General features: G+C 47.6%; 1 protein-coding gene across 12 annotated transcripts in view; it reads left to right on the forward strand.

The window, feature by feature from the left end:
• Bcorl1 (BCL6 corepressor like 1) overlaps positions 1-14,071 on the forward strand; it is a 67,451-nt gene extending 53,380 nt beyond the window's left edge. For all 12 annotated transcript variants that reach the window (XM_040744581.1, XM_040744589.1, XM_040744583.1 and 9 more), the window contains 3 exons: positions 6,000-6,077; positions 7,168-7,318; positions 11,977-14,071. In XM_040744581.1, coding sequence (XP_040600515.1) covers positions 6,000-6,077; positions 7,168-7,318; positions 11,977-12,259 — 512 coding nt within the window. In that variant the 3' untranslated portion in view covers positions 12,260-14,071. The remainder of the gene's footprint in view (positions 1-5,999; positions 6,078-7,167; positions 7,319-11,976) is intronic.
• The last annotated feature ends 2,262 nt before the right edge of the window (positions 14,072-16,333 follow it).

The following is a 16,333-nucleotide window of genomic DNA, read 5'->3' on the forward strand; positions in this document are numbered from 1 at the left end:
TGACACCCTCATTCCTAACTAAAGTGCTTGTTGGTGTTGTAGAGTTCAGAGGAGACTTCCTGAAACTCTAGTATTCTTGCTAATCTGGGCAGAGCATCTTCACCCGGGTCTTGGCACACATTTCTTAATTCATGGGTAGGGAAGGTTATGCTCCAAGGGAGTGTTAATAGACTGGTGTAACACTTCTGTGTAAGGGCAGGGCTCTTGTTATTAGGGAAAGTTCTAGCAGCCTAGACTGAGACCTTGGCATGATTCTCTAGTGGATGCAGGCATTTGTAGGTGTCAGCGGGTCCCCCCAGGCAGGGAGAACTTAGGCTCCAAAGCTCTTTTGATGAGGGTTAAGGGAAAGGGTGATAAATAGAACTTTAAAAAAATTATTGTGAGATAGCTGTGTGTGGTGACATATACCTTAAGTCCAGCATCAGCCAGAGGCAGGAGGCTAAGGTAGAAAGATTGCTGTGATGTTGAAGCTGTCCTGGGTTACACAGTGAGTTCCAGGCCAGCCCGTACTACTTAAGTGAACAGGAAGACCCTGTCTTAACAAAGGAAATGGAATTCATCTAATGTAAGAAAATTCAAGTGACTAATTCAGTGACATGGATGCCTCAAAGTGAGCATTGCCTCTCTTCTCTTTCATCCCTGGAGAATATCACTGGTTCCCCAGGAACCATAAGGTGGAGGGATGGATGTTCATAAGGTGGGAGAGTAGGGAAGCACCCTTCCGATGCTAGACGTGTGTCTAGTACATACTCATGGAGTTTGATCCTCTTTATTGACTTATTGGGCCTTTGGAGGTGGAGGTTGTTTTGTTTTTGTTTTCATTTTCAGCTCATCCATCTGACCGCGACATTTAAAAGTGCTCTCCTCTTCATCTTTAAGCACTTGCTTGGCCAGGTGCTCCAGAGATGAGCTGTCTTCATCCTCCCCAGCAGACGCCTCCCAACAGAAAAATGAAGCAAAGCCTTGTGGGGTGCTAAGGGCTCCTTTTCTGTCGCCGTCTGACTTGTGCCTCGTGCGTAGCTTTTCTCACTGTGCAAGGCTCCTGTTCTGGAATGGTTGCCTGGGACTGAAGTCTTTTAAGTCCCTAAAGGGACAGCATTATTTACAGTGTTTCTGTTGTGAGTTAAGTAAAGCAGAGGGTGATGTGGACTTCCTTAAGTTGGGTTGACTCCAACTAAGGCCCGTTTCTCCTGAACTCATGGAGGGTAGTGTAGCACTAATTCGTTTGTTCTTCTGCCCATCTATTTTGAGCTTCCGTTAGGTTGTGGATGCTAAAGGCCAGATAGTGAACCCTTTCTACCTTGTTGTAGGACTTGGAGCATGGAGCTGTCCAAATCCCCAGGAGATCTTCTTGAAAGGTAGTTTCCCCCTTAGGGCAAATTATAGACCTGTTACTCATTTACCATTAACAGTTGAAAAAAGAGCAACATCCAATCTATCTGAGAGGGAAAACACCCCGTTTTTCTTCCTCTATGAGGAAGAACGAAGGTTGGAGGGAACTGTGCAGTTTGGATTGAGGCATTGGAAAAAGTATGGGGACTTCTTTTCCTTTCACTGATGCTAGACGTGTGACCATTCAAAGTCACAGAACCACAGATTTTTGTGCTATGGTATGACCCCCATCTCGAAGACATCTCATTTCTTAGTTTTTCTCCTTTCATGTACCTCAACTGGTGACTTAGCTGATCGGTGGGCGTGTGATAGGATTCTAGGATCTAGAGAAACTACTTGCTGCCACTCCATACATGAGAACAAGGGACTCTGAACTTAACAGTGAGGTACTGATGCCAGGTGTTGGTGGCCCACACCTTTAATCCCAGCACTCAGGAGGCAGAGGCAGGGGAATCTCTGTGAGGCCAGTCTGGTCTACAGAGCGAGTTGCAGTACAGGCTCCAAAGCTACACAGAGAAATCCTGTCTCAAAATAAAAAACCAAACAACAACAAAACAATGAGGTACTGAGACTTTTTTCGGTCAAAAGGTGTTGAGGTAAGATTCATGTAACATAAAACTAATGATCACAAAGTGATCAGTGGCTTTTAGTTCATTTATAGTATTCTCCAGCCACTACTTTTGTCTAGTTCTAAAACGTTATCGTTCTCCTGCATAGAACTTGTGGACCAGCTAAGTATTTACTTCCCATTACCTCTTCTCTGCTCCTAACAGTTAGCACTCTGTGATCTTGTCTCTGTGGAATTACCTATTTGAGACTTCATATAACTGGAACGCTTCAACATGTGGCTTTTGTGTCTGGCATAATCATGTAGTGTAGTGATTCCATGGTCCATCTATATGCTAGCATGTTTCAGTACTGTATTCCCTTTTTAAAATTAATGCTCGTGGGGGGCGACAGAGAACAAGTTGTGTGATTGAGTTTATCCTACCACATGTGGCCCTGGAACTGAACTCAGATCATCAGGCTTGAGGCACCTTTACCCATTGGGCCATCTATCTGGCCCTGCATTCTTTTTTTATGCCTAACTAATAACATGCCTGTATGCGTGCGCGCGCGTGTGTGTGTGTATGATTTATATTACCTTTTCATTCATGCATACCCATTTGCGCTGTGTCCATCTTTTAGCTGTCAGTGGGGCAGCTTTGATCCTACACGCACAAATACTTGCTGTGTTTACTCATTGTCAGTTCTGTTGCATGTATACCTAGAAGGGGAGTGGGTAGGCCCAGGGCACTTTCTCACACAAAGGATAAAATCTTGAAAGGTTTGATGAGGGGGGGGGGTGGAAGAAAAAGAGAAAGGTCATTCATTTTGATGGTAGTCACATCTGAGGAGTGTGCATTAAAGCTACGCCATCAAGTGACTCCTCCCATGCGTCTGTCACTTACAGGCCTGTTCCAACTTTAGCTTCTTTGCTCATGCCAGTTAACTTTGGGCGTCTCAAAAAGGCAAGTTCACCTGTCCAAGACAAAGCTTTGCAGGCAGTGGAGAGAATTAGAGGAATGTGCCCTGGGCTCCAAAGGCAGTTCCTAATGAGGAGCCCCAGGAATGTGATGAACTTGGCCTGCTCTGATGGGATCCTTGTGTGACTCGGGGGTGGGGGGGGACAGGGGCAGCAGAGTGCATATGTTTTGGCATGCTGCTTAAGCAAGCACTTTGGTGTCTCACTTTATAGTAATTTTCTCCTTTTTCCCTCTTCCTCCTCTCGTCTCCGCCTTTTCTAGTTTGTCTATTAAGCTCTTCTTAGGTACCAAGTCCTAGACTTCAGCACAGGAGAGACAATAGTGAATAAAATAGACCTGCCTCCTTCCTTTTTATAAAGAGGAGTTACCTTTCCTTTATGACACAAAGCACAGGAGTAGACTCAGAATAAGCAGACACTTACCCAGCAGATGCTTCTGGAAGGCAGTCCTGCCTCAGGTGCTACAGTATATAGAAGAGTGGGGACTTTCAGCAGGGTCTCAGGCTTTATGTGTGGTGTGCAGAGGTCTAATCCACACCATTTAAGGTTCCACAGCCTGCTCTTACGTTCCCTGGTGCCTTTGCAACCGGAGCAGCTCTTCATGTCCCAGAAGATGGCTAAGGAAGGAGTGGCTTTGGTAACTTGCGTTAACAGACAGTTGTTGCTGCTGGATTGGCCCAGAAGGGAGGCATTGTGTGGCAGTGGTACTTTTCAGTGGAGGAAGCAAGCTGCAGTCCTTGGGGAAATAATTGCCAACTTCCTCCTGGGATTGGCTTTGCAGGTAGTCACCCTCGCCTCCTTGTGTTCTTTGGACTCTTCTTCTTTCCTGTTGCCTAGGTACTACTTGAGAGCTGGTGGCAATCACCCACAGCTCAGTCGACCTGCCAGTTGTACTATTTGGCACACTGGCAACCTCTGAACTGTGCACTCAGAGACAGTTTGTCAGGAAAGCCAATTGGCCTGCTTTGTATCTGTGGAAATAGGTGAACCTGTTCACTAACTGATACGTAGCAAGGAAACAAAAGGTAGGCTTCTAAGTTTTAACTGTGGTCACACATACATAGAAGATCTTTGACTTTAGACAATGGAGTGATGGGGTGTTCTCCATTCACGGTGTTGTACTACTGTCACCACTGTTTGGTTTCAGAACGTTTTTATCATTACAGAGGGAAACCCCAGCTCTATTCTCAGTCACTGCCCTCCCCCCCTCCTTTCTTTCCCCCTCCCCCAGCACTGACATAATCTGCTTTCTGTCTTTTTGTTGTTGTTTTGCTTTGTTTTTTGTTTTCCAAGACAGGGGTTTTCTGTGTAGCCCTGGATGTCCTGGAACTCATTCTGTACACAGGTTGACCTCAAATTCACAGAGAACTGCCTGCCTCTGCCTCCAGAGCACTGGGATTAAAAGTGTGCACCACCACTGCCTGCCTTAAAATGGAAAGATTTACTATGGGCTTTTGTTTGTTTGTTTTTAATGTTTTTTTTTTTCTGTTTTCTGTCTTACTGGCCTTGCCTAGTCTGGACATTTCCTTGAGATAGAATTATATAATATGTGATCTTTGTAACTTAGCATCATGTTTTCAAGGTTTATCTATGTGACATATTGGTACTCTGTTCTTTTTCTCTTTTTCTTTTTCTTTTTTTTTCTTTTTTTTGTTTTACGAGACAGGGTTTCTCTGTATTGTTTTGGAGGCTGTCTGTCCAGCCTGGCCTCGAACTCAGAGATCCGCCTGCCTCTGCCTCCCGAGTGCTGGGATTAAAGGCGTGCGCCACCACAGCTTGGCTGTCTGGCTTCTTTTAGTTACCATCCATGTTGTTCCTTTTTATGGTTCAATAATAGTCTTCTGTATGGACATTACCTCATTTTCTTTATTCACTCATTGGACATTTGGGCTGTTTCCAGCTTTTGACCATCATGAGTCTAAAATTTTGTCTGCACACCTGTCTTTAGTTCTTTTCAAAAATTAATTTATTGTGTGTATGCAGGTGTGTGTGCGCGCGCGTGTGTGTCACCCCCTGCAGGCCACATCATGTATGTAGAAGTCAGTGGACAAATAGTGGGGTGTTGGGCCTCTCGTTGAACCTTGTAAAGCAGGATTTGGTTTTGTTGCTGTGGACTCCAGCCTAGCTGGTGTGTGAGCTTTCAATCGATTCGTCTCCGCTGCCAGTCTTGCCATTGCACTTCTGAGACTATAAATGCTCTCTGCCACACCCAACGTTCTCCATTCCTTCCAGCGATCAGACTCTTGTCGCCAGACTTGTACTCAGCACTGTTACCCGCTGAGCCATTTTCTAGCACCGTGTCTTGAGCTCCTTTGGAGAAGCAAAAGGGCTTTTGTTTTGTTTTGTTGAGACAGGGTTTCTTCTAGGTGGCCCAGGCTGACCCCAATCTTGATTCTCTTGCCTCAGCCTTCTAAGTAGTGGGGATTAAATATGTGTGTGCTGCCTAGCCTAGCCTTACTTTTATGTGCGTGGTTTTTGAGTTGTAAATGAAGCTTAGAATCTTTCACATGGTAAGCATGTTCTACCACGAGATACACCCATAGCTACTGCCCTTGCTTGAAAGAAGACAGGGCGTGACTGGGCACATTAATACTGTGATAGGCATAGGGTTCTGCTGGTAGAGGAATGCCCTATGCCCTTTGAAGTTGAGGTCCCCAAGCTACATGCCTTCTGGCTGATGTGTAAAAAAGAGGAGGCCCAGTGAGGACTGGAGACTGTACATGTCACAGCTTCCTCCAGCCAACTGTTGACATACAGGAATGCAGAGGCAATGCTGCCAGACCTTTGGATTTTTGTCTATTTTTTAAATAAAAAGTTGGGAATCTAATTTCGAAGTGAAATCGCCCTGTTTTAAAATACTGGAGGCTGGTTTTTTTTCTTTTATTAAAAACTAGACCATTTATCGGTGGGCCACATGGGGTTTCTGCCTGCTTGCTTGCAATCTGTTGTGAGCAGGAAGTGGACATCTTTCCTGTCACCCCTGGCCCTCATGTGGCTTTTCCCCCCTCTTCCCCTCCCCCAGTCACACCGGGATAATCCTGGAGATTTCCTCCTCATCTCACACCTTCTCTTCTTTCATCAGATCACCTCTCGGATCTTCAGGGCAGGGCAGAGGGCGATCCTCGTGCATCCTGGGATTTTTACAGCAGTTCTGTGTTGGGTAAGCTCTCAGTGGGAAGAATCACAGGGGACTGGGTCTATCTCACCAGCTTCTTAGAGATAGGGGCCCCGGCTGTGGAGGCAACCCTTCCTCACCTGGTCCTAGCTTATGGTCCCGCCCTTTCAGCCCTTCCCCCCTCAGACTCCAGCCACTATTATGAAGCCTGAGATGCCACAGGATTTGCATAAAGTCATCCTCCCCTGCTGCCTACCTCTCCCCACCCAGGGTGCTTTGTAAATCCTGGTGTTAACCTCTTTTGGTACTGCTCATACTGTGTAGGAAGTGTCAACCCCTCACCTAGGCAACTTTCATTCTCTCTACTCCCCTATGATGGCAGCCCTTGTTACTTTGTTTTCTTCTCTGGGTTTGCGTTCATTTTCCGCTTGCTTTGTTTTTGAGACAGGGTGTTACTATGTAACTCCTGGCTGGCCTGGATCTCTGAGATCCTTCTGCCTCTGCCTCCCAAGAGCAAGGATTAAAGGCGTGGACCACCATGCCAGGCTCAGCCCTTGATTTTGAGATTGCTGTTGGCCTGAGCCCTTAAACTCCCTGGCCTAGACGTCACACAACAAGAAGATCATCACACCTTTGTCTGTGATCATCCCGCATCTGTCCAGTGTGAGCCAGGGGCTGAATGTTAAGAGCAGGTTGGGCTGAAATGCAGTGGGTTACACCCAAATGATTGGTTGGGGAAGGGAACCTTCTGAGTCCTTGGACTCCAGGATCAGGCGGTGATCTGGCTTGGGAAAGCTATAGCCAGGGGACGTGTGTTTTACTTTACTCTAGCCCTTCAGGACTGCTAGTATCTTGTCTTCTATCCAGAAGAGCTGAACTGCCATCCTTCCAGAGTATTTTACTTTGTCCAGTCAGAGGCTGGAGAAGGATAATGGACTTCAGGCCACAACATATTTCCTTCCAGGACTAGAACTTTGATATGCCCTGTCAAGAATATGGTTGCATAGTCAATCCAGACAGGGACTTGTGGCCTTGTATTTATCTCCTAAACAGCCCCCTTTTATCCCTTTATCTGGCTGTAGCTTTTTCTTTAGTTTTACACTTGTAGCTGATCCCTTGAGTACTTAATTTACAGAGAAAAAAGATGGGTTTGCCTGTGACCTCCTCCATAATCCTCCTGGGAGTGCCGAGCAAGGAGACGATTCAGAACAGGATGACTTCATGTTCGAACTCTCAGACAAGCCTCTTCTCCCTTGTTACAACCTCCAAGTGTCAGTGTCCCGTGGGTAAGTATCTGAGAAGTCTTCAGGGACTGTGTGACAGTGTCCTGGCAACCCCCGGCCCGCCTCCTAGGGAAGGAGCTGCTCTCCGGAAGGAGGTGAATGTAGCTTGGGGAATGAGTGCCGGAGAAGAGGAAAGATACTCTGCTCCTCCAGGCCATACGGGATGTAATTTACATCCCGAGTCAAGGTTCACAGATCTCTACACCTCGCCTATCAACTTGGTACATTTCCAGGCACCCAAATCTGAAGAATTTTTGCACTGTTGCCATGTGTAGGTGATAATCTGGGGAAATATTTGGAATGATAAACTATTAGAATCTCTGGGACATTTTTGTGGTTTTTGGGGACAGCTAGACAGAATATTTGCAATTGAGATTCTTGGAAAAGCCAGGCATATGGTTGCCATAGCTTGGGATCCACTAGGGTCCTTAAGCAATGCACAGCACAGGCTCTCACAGCCTTAAAATCAGCAAGGTGATCAGCACTGCTGGCTCAAGCAACAGTGCCTACTACAGGGGAGCCCCATCCTTTGGAGACTAGAGTATACCTGACACCTGGATTAGACTGAGCCCAACTGACTCCTAGTTGATTCAGAATTGACTGAATTCTGCCTCAAAGGGAGTTTGTCAGCCTTCAGGACCGTGCATTTTGGTGGTTTTTCCAGTGCATCAGCTTGTGGGTCAGGACACTGAAGAGATGGCTCAGCAGTTTGCAGCACTTAGAGAGGGCCCAGGTTTGAATCCCAGCACCCACACGACAACTCACAGCCAACTATAACTACATTTCCAAGAAATCCAATGCCCTCTTCTGGCCTCCACAGACACCAGTCACATGCATGGTACATATACATGCATGCAGGAAACCCCTCATAATATAAAATATTTTTTGATATGCAGGATCACTTGCCCCTTTGTTCTTGACCTCTTTGTTCTGGGCAGGAGCTGATCCCAGAGGGTGGGACTGGGCCTCTAGGATATAGTGTTGCACAGTTTATTGATTCCTCCAAAGTATTCGCACCTCCTCGGAAACAGGATCTTGGGCCACAGGCAGTAAAAAAAAACACAGTAGTTTGCTTTAGGTATAGACAGAATATGGGTAACCAAGGGCCATATGCCACCCAATAATCCAGGGTTATGGGTGATTTACCTGCAGGTATGTAAGTGCCTGTTGCCTGCAGAAGCCAGAAGAGGGCATTAGGTTTCCAGAACTGGAGTTCTAGACAGTTGTGACTGAGCCACATGTGTGCAGGGAATTGAATTGAACTCAGGTCCCCTATGTAGGCATTTTGGACGGATCAGATAGGACAGGTATCCTGGAGCTCAGGAGTCACAGAATACTGAGTGTTACACAGCTCAGATGAAAAGGTATCCTGGAGCTAGGGAGCCAAGGATCACCACAGGTCACCTCTACCCCACTGCAAAAGATCTTCACCAAACAAAGCTGGTCAAAGGAGGCAGCTGGACCAGCCATGCTGAACATACACAGGGTTTATATAGGGATTCTTGGGGGCGGGGAAGTTTTTCCAAGGTAGGGATTGGTCAGATTTCAATGCTGAGCTCAGATTGGCTAGAGCTCCTGCTCAAGGATTGGTTAGTTTTGCACAGGGTTAGGGTCAGATTTGGCTCTGGTTTCAAGGCCAAAGTGTGTTTCTTTCTCTGGTCCTTTTTAGCCTTTTGGCTCTAATTTTAGGGCCAGGGTGTATTTCTGTCACTGGCTCTGATTCCAGGGGCAAAGTGTGTTTCTTTGGCACAGGTTTCAAGGTCAGGGTCCATTTCTTTGGTTCTGGTTGCAGGGCCAAAGTGTGTTTCTTTGGCTCTGCTCAGGGTGTGTTTCTTTGGCTGGCCCCTTTTCCCTACACTGTGGAAGAGCAAATAGTGTTCTTAACCACTACACCGGCTCTTCAGCCCTTTCATCATTCTTTCAAAGGGATTGTTCAAGTATATGGTTGTCACTTTCTCTTACCTAATTTTATGATGTGGCAAACCTTGCCATGCTGTGGAAGAAATGTTGAATTTTAGGGAGAATGATTGTGAGTCTAAATAGGTGAGGGTGATTTGGATTTGGTTTTTCGAGACAGGGTTTCTCTGTATTGTTTTGGAGGCTGTCCTGGAACTTGCTCTGTAGGCCAGGCTAGCCTCGAACTCACAGAGATCTGCTCCCGAGTGCTGGGATTAAAGGCGTGTGCCACCAACGCCCAGCGAGGGTGATTTGTTTTGTTGATACAGGGTCTCTGTGTAGCCCTGGCTGGCCTAGAATTTACTAGGTAGACCTTGCTGACCTTAATCCACCTGCTTCAGTCCCAAGTACTGGAATTAAAGACTTGAGCCACTGTGCCCAAAAAACTCAGCCAAGTGTAGTAGACAGATCAACTTTAATAAAAGACTAAATGTTCTAAGCATGTTTATTGCTGTAAAAAAGAATGTCAAGTGAAAACTAAAAAGTTCAGTCCATCTTGAGCTCTCTTCATAGGCACCAAAGACTAGTTTATGTTGATTTTGTAGCCTTTTGGAAATGGGCTGTTGGAAGTATCATAATAGGGCTGAGAACCAAGTGTCATGAGGCCATAGAAGATGAGCTGAACGCTAAGTTTCTTTGAGATGTTGTAGATTGAAAATGGTGTCTGAGCTGGACTAAAAGGAGAGGCATAGGGATGGCATCAGCAAAGGCCTTGGAACAGAAAGCAAATCCAGGCATGACGGTACACACCTTTAATCCTAGCACTGGGGAGGTGGAGGCAGAGGCAGGTGAATCTCTGTGAGTTCGAGGCCCACCTGGTCTACATAGTCACAGGTTAGCTAAGGTTACATAATGAGGTCCTCTCTCTCAAAGGGGGCTGGAGAAATGGCTCAGAGGTTAAGAGCACTGGACTCCAGGACCTGTGTGCAATTCTTGGCACCTACAACTGTTTGAAACTCCAGTCACAAGCGATCCAGATCCACCTCTGCAGGCTTAGGGGTGTACATAAAGCACAGACAGCCAGACATCAGGCAAAACATCTATACACACAAAATTTTTAAAAATTACATTTCTTGTAGGGCAGGGGATGCAGTGTGGGTGAGTGTATGTAGGGCAGCTGGAGATTAAGTTGAGGAAGTTGAATTGGGGTCGTCTTTGGACAGTGTGTCTTAATATGTTAAAGAGTTAGAACTTGCTAGATGACCTGGAACTTACTATATAGACCAGCCTAAACTCAGATTCACACAGATATTCTTGCCTCTGCTACCCAAGGGCTGAGATTAAAGGCATGTGCCACCATATCTGTCTCGTTGTTTTTAAAGATTTATGTATTATGCATAGTATTCTGTCTGCATGTATGCCTACAGGCCAGAAGAGGGCACCAGATCTCACTGTGGATGGTTGTGAGCCACCACGTGGTTGCTTGGAATTGAACTCAGGACCTCTGGAAGAACAGCCAGTGTTGTTAACCGCTGAGCCATCTCTCCAGCCCCCAGTATTTTAGTTTTAATTATGTATATATGTGTCAATTTGCATGTGGGTATGTGCACATGAGCGTGGGTTCCCAAGGAGGCCAGAGGTGTCAGATGTCCTGGAGCTGGCGTTGCAGTTATGAGTCACATGATATGGGTGCTGGCAATTGAATTTGAGCCCTTTAGACGATGAGCATATACTTTTAACCACTGAGACCCAAGTTGGTATATTTTTGCTGGAAGCATGGGAGAGCCATTGAAGGCTATTCAGTGAGGGCATGGAAGATCATACTTTTTATTTTAGAAAAGAGGATCCAAGGGACTCTGAGAAACCTATACCTATGTTCTAGCACCCCGTCTTTTTTTTAACCTACGTACTTAAGCCCCTATTAAAATAGCTTTATTAGTCCCGCCCCCATCAAGAGAAAGGTTCCAACAGAGACAGACGGAACAAGTATAAGGCTGGCGCAGGGTCGCGCAGACTCCAGTGGCTGGGAATGAGCTGGTGGAGTGGTTCCGAGGAAGAGCTGTAAACCGGGCTGCTGACTGGGGAGAGTGCAGTATTCCTTTGTGGTGGAAGTTGATGGAAGCACTTGGCTGGTGACCGGCCTCTGCGGCACCCCTCCCAGCTGTCCTTAGGCTGCCGCCCAGTCGAATGTGCTCCACAAGGGCAGACTGCCTGTAATGTGAGCCCTGGGCCCACAGAAACATTGGTGCTGCCGCTGCTGGAGGAAAAAAAAGTTGTCTAATGCATTCCAGAGGCAAAGAGAAATGCCTTTTGGATTACCCGCAGTTTAGGCCTTTCTCCACAGCTCCACCTCTACTAGGGGACATCTAGGGAGACAAGTGAGCAGGAGGGAGATCAGGGTTGCCTGGAGTCGGGGTCAGGAACAAGTGGCCCAGTAGACAGCAAATGACAAGCCGTGGGGTGGGTAGCAGGCTAAGTCACGGGGAAATAGAGACCTCGTTTCCCCTGGCTCGCCACTTGTGGAAGAGCTAGCCCGTGGGCTGAGTACTCATTGAGGTTCAGCTAGAAGCTGGGGCAGGTGTTGTCTTGTCCCAGCCTCTTCCCAGAAACTTGTGGAAGGTAGCAAAGAGAGTTTCAGTAAGAAGTACGGAGCTGGCCATGGACTGTGGGGGTCACTTGGCCTCCTGGCCTTCTATAGTACTTCTGGGGCCCCCACCCCCCCCTTCCTCCTGAACTTTTCCCTAACTCTATCTTTGCTTTTCCAGACCCTGCAACTGGTTTCTCTTCACCGATGTCCTGAAGAGGCTGAAGCTCTCCTCAAGAATCTTTCAGGCCCGGTTCCCGCACCTTGAAATCACCACCCTGCCCAAGGCTGAGTTCTACAGGCAGGTGGCCTCGAGCCAGCTGCTGACCCCTGCCGAGAGGCCTGGCAGCTTGGAGGACAGATCCCCTCCGGGCTCTTCTGAAACTGTGGAGCTCGTGCAGTATGAGCCAGAGCTGCTGCGGCTCCTAGGGTCTGAGGTGGAGTATCAGTCTTGGAGCAGTTGACAGAAACGACTCTTCCCCATTCTTCTTCCTCCTCCGAGTTCACCCTCCCCCACCGCCCGTGTCTCCCCCACCAAGCACCAGACTGCAGAATGAGGCAATAATACGGACCAACAAGAGCCGCCTTATCAATGCCAGCATTAGTGACTGGATTTTTTTTGGGTTACAGTTAGTTCTCATCTCCCTGTTGTTGTGGTTGGTGATGGGGGTGGAAAGTTGAACTCCACTTCTGAAGACAGAAGGTCTGGAAATGGTGGAGGTGGCACCAGGGCCCCTTGGACTGGCTTCTGTGCTTATGACCGAGACCAAACATGGGCCTGGGTGACTGTGGCCTGTCCAAAGGAGACAAGAAAAGCCCAAATCTCTGAGTGCCCCTCCCTATCTCCCTGTACTCTTCTGTCTTCCATAGTATTTATTTTATTAGTATTTAATTTGTATTGTTTCGTTGGTTTCTGATAAGTCTGTATCACTGTGACGATTTGAGACAACTTGTTGTATTGAGGGACTTTCTTTACCTCCTCTCCTTTTTCTTTGTGGGGACGCTTCGGGGCTGCTCCCTCCCTCTAAGAAAATTGTCCCCAGGTTGTCTTTCCCCGGGTGGGGAGGGAGCAGGTTGAGGACGGATAGGGAGACATCATCAAACGACTAAACATCCTGGCTGCTGCTGGCCCAGAGATGGGGGGCTGGGGGCAAATCCCTGGCCTTTGGTGCTCCCCCACCCCCTGCCAGTTTTGCCCTACCCCCGCCCTTTGTAGCCGCTCTGCCATCTTGAGGTTAGTGTTTACCAGGGTGGGGGTGCCACGGTTGCTCTAATAAAGGCAGGTTGAGAATGGGCCCTAGGGACGAGGATGCTTCCCCCACATTGCTCCTCGGAGTGCTCAGTATGAAGTTCTTCTGGCGTCTTTTGTCCTGTACCCTTCCCCTCTTTGCCTCACCCTGGCCTCCCCATCTTGAGATGCGAGCCTGTAACCTCCCAGCCTTTGCCTTGCCATCCCTACCACAGACTCAGCACCCTTCTCCCCTCCTCCACCTGCCCCTGATTCTCCTTTGGAATCCACAAAGGGGCCTGGGGCTGACTAGGCTAGGGCCGGGACTAGCATCTGGTCTGGCTCTACATCCACATGGGGACTTGGAACTGAGTGAGTAGCTTGCGGGCCTTCGGAAGCCTAGTGTTAGATCTGTTACAGGAGAGAAGAGGATGAGCTTGGCTTGTTTCCGTGGCCCCACCCCTCCATGGCATCTCTTTCCCGCTCTCCTTATTTTTCTACCAATTGCTATTTTTCCGAACAATCCTTGTAGAGGATGTACCATCCAAAGGCAGGAGGGCCTTGCTGTGGTTGGCTCTGGACGGCGATGGTACAGTTTTATTGTACAGGTGCTAAACAACAAGAAGAAAATGGAAAAAAAAACAAAAAAGGAGAAAAGAAAGCCAGTTTGGGGATGGGACAATCTGTTCTCTGGAGGCTCCTGACCCATTTAGGAGCATTGTTTCTTTTAACTGTGTGGTTTCTGTTCCCGTGGGGAATTTCTGGGCCCCCTTCTGTAGGACAGCCCCACCATCCTGCCCAATTGGTTTTGAACAATTGTTTTCCCTTTCTAACAACAACAAATTATATATATATATATGCATATATATATAAAGTTGAGGGGGTTTGGATTTCAATTTTCTTTGTTGGGATTTATGATACTGTGTGATTTATTTTGTTTTCTGTTTGCCTTGACTTTGTTTTGCATTTTGGTGTGTACTCTGGCTGCCCTTTATGTTTCGTTTTAAGCAACTGGCTGTGGAGTCAAAAACGCATACTGAAAAACCTGTGTCAGGGCCTTTGTCTCCTGTGCTTACTCTTTCCCCTTTGAGGTTTGGGGTAGTTAAGTGGTCCCTAGGGACACAGTGGGTGAGGGCACGGCACAATAGAGTTTTGGGTCATTATATTGAATCTGGAAAACAGGGGCATGTCCCAGGGCCCCTGCCCGCCTGAGGGTCAAATAGTCCAACTTGGGGTTGCCTCGATTTGGAGATTGTGGAAGGAGCATTCCTTGTTTGCAACTGGAATAAGAGGAATAGGGGAGGGGCCCCCCTGTGGCTGCTGAGTGGTGGTGCAGTCTTCCCTGATAGCAGAGAGCATCAGCCTGCTGATCCTCTTCGTGCTCAAGAAATTCACTTGGCTGCGCTGTGTAATTCCCACCCTGCCTTTACCCTTGCCAGCACCGTCACTCCTGTACCAGTGCCTTACCCGCCCACCTCAGCAGTGCTGGCCGTCCATGGTTCTAGTTCCAACGACCTCGCTGTAAAGGCGAGACGCCTGTCCCTACTTTTACAATTACTCCCACTTTTCGATAAACACCTAAAATCCTGTCTGCAGGCTCCAGAATGTGTCTGCTATTTGAGTGAGAGGAGATTTTGTGAAGGTCTGGATCCTACAAATGTTTAAACTCTGAATCTTTGGGGCCTCTCACTGTGGCTTGAGTGGGCAGGTCAGAGGAATGTGTCGGACTTCTTGGAAGTCCAATCATTCTCCAGAAGTAAACTTGAGCCCTTCTTCCTACCCATACCTCAGAAATTTGCCTCTGCTTGAGTCTGCCCAGATACAGGAGCATCATCCTTTTGGAGGCACAACAGTAATCTGCCTCCCTGGTGTTCCCCTCCCCACTTTCTGAGCAAAGGTTATCCCAAACAGCCCATAGTGTCTCCGATTTCAGGTCCATCCTCTATTTGAAACTTGCTATAAGATGGTGAGCATCCATACCGTCCCAGCCTTGGGGGAGTGGTGCATTGAGGCAAAAGGATTGCTGTGAATTCTAGGTCAGCCAGGGCTATATGGCAAGACCCTGTCCCAAAACAACAAGCAAGGTGTGACAATGCATGCCTGTAATTCCACTTCTCTGAAGGCCAGAGGGGGCACGGTTTGAGGTCAGCTTGCACTACGCAGATGAGACCTCTTCTCAAAATAACAAAAAGGAACTTGCAGTTCAGAAGTCAGGCACGTCAATAAATTAGACACGCCATGGTGTGTCGTAACAGTATTCAGATAGGCCCAGGATGCTGTGGGAGCTCAAAGGGCTGGACAAGGGTACCTGGGTGATTTGAACAGATGGTCTGGGAGGTGCATATTTAGTATTATCAGGGAATGGTGTTTGTTGGATTGAGAGCACAATCTGAGCCAAGGCTTGAACGGGGAGGAGAATTGTACGAGTCAAAGCAGTTACCTACGAAAGACTGGAGACCATTGCCATGTTATAAGGATCAAGGTGGAAGCATGGCCTGATACTAAGGCTGGTGGCTTCATTAACTATCTTATGTGCATTGGTGTGAAGGTGGCAGGTCTCCTGAAATGGAGTGATAGACAGGTGTGAGCTGCCATGTGGGTGCTAGGAATTGAACCCATGTCTTCTGGATTGGAAGAGCAGCCAGTGCTCTTAACCATTGAGCCATCTCTCCAGCCCCACCTGGTGGCCTCTTAAAAGTTCTTGGAGTTCTTTCCTGTGTGGGATAGAAAAGAGCTAATACTGCTCACTACTGTGCACCTTGACTGAGAGCCTAATCTTGCTGGTTGATGCTCAGTTTACCAAACTCTGGATAGATGAGACTACGGAGGACAAAGTTAGAGTTTAGCTGAAGTTAGTTCTGCCTCTGTACCAGGGTCAGTTAATGCTGATCTTGCCAGGATGGTCCTCTTCTGGTGTTGAAAGCAGCCCTATCAGCCTCTGGATTCTCATGCCTGATCCCAAGATGATATAAAGGTGAACTGGGCAGTAAGTTGCCCCTTTCATAATCTGGTCTAATTAGGAAGTCTGTTGGGCATTTTATTGTGTCGGGTCGTGATGTGTCTTCAAAGAGTCAGGTATACCCAAAGCATCCTGGAACACTCACTATAAGGGAATCACCAGATGTCCAGGCATGCCAGATTCAGGAGGACAGATCTGGGAAAGTTTCCACTTGGGGGGGGGGGTGACGGTCACCGCAATGATGTGCCATTGGGTGTGTGCTTGCTCCTCCCAGGCTCAGGAGCTTGGGTTCAAGCTGCAGGCAAATGGTTATAACAGACGCTTCGATCGTTCTCCCATTTCAAGGGAAAA

This window comes from Mesocricetus auratus, unplaced genomic scaffold (assembly GCF_017639785.1).
Source record: "Mesocricetus auratus isolate SY011 unplaced genomic scaffold, BCM_Maur_2.0 Super-Scaffold_100003, whole genome shotgun sequence".
NCBI classification, from domain to species: domain Eukaryota; kingdom Metazoa; phylum Chordata; class Mammalia; order Rodentia; family Cricetidae; genus Mesocricetus; species Mesocricetus auratus.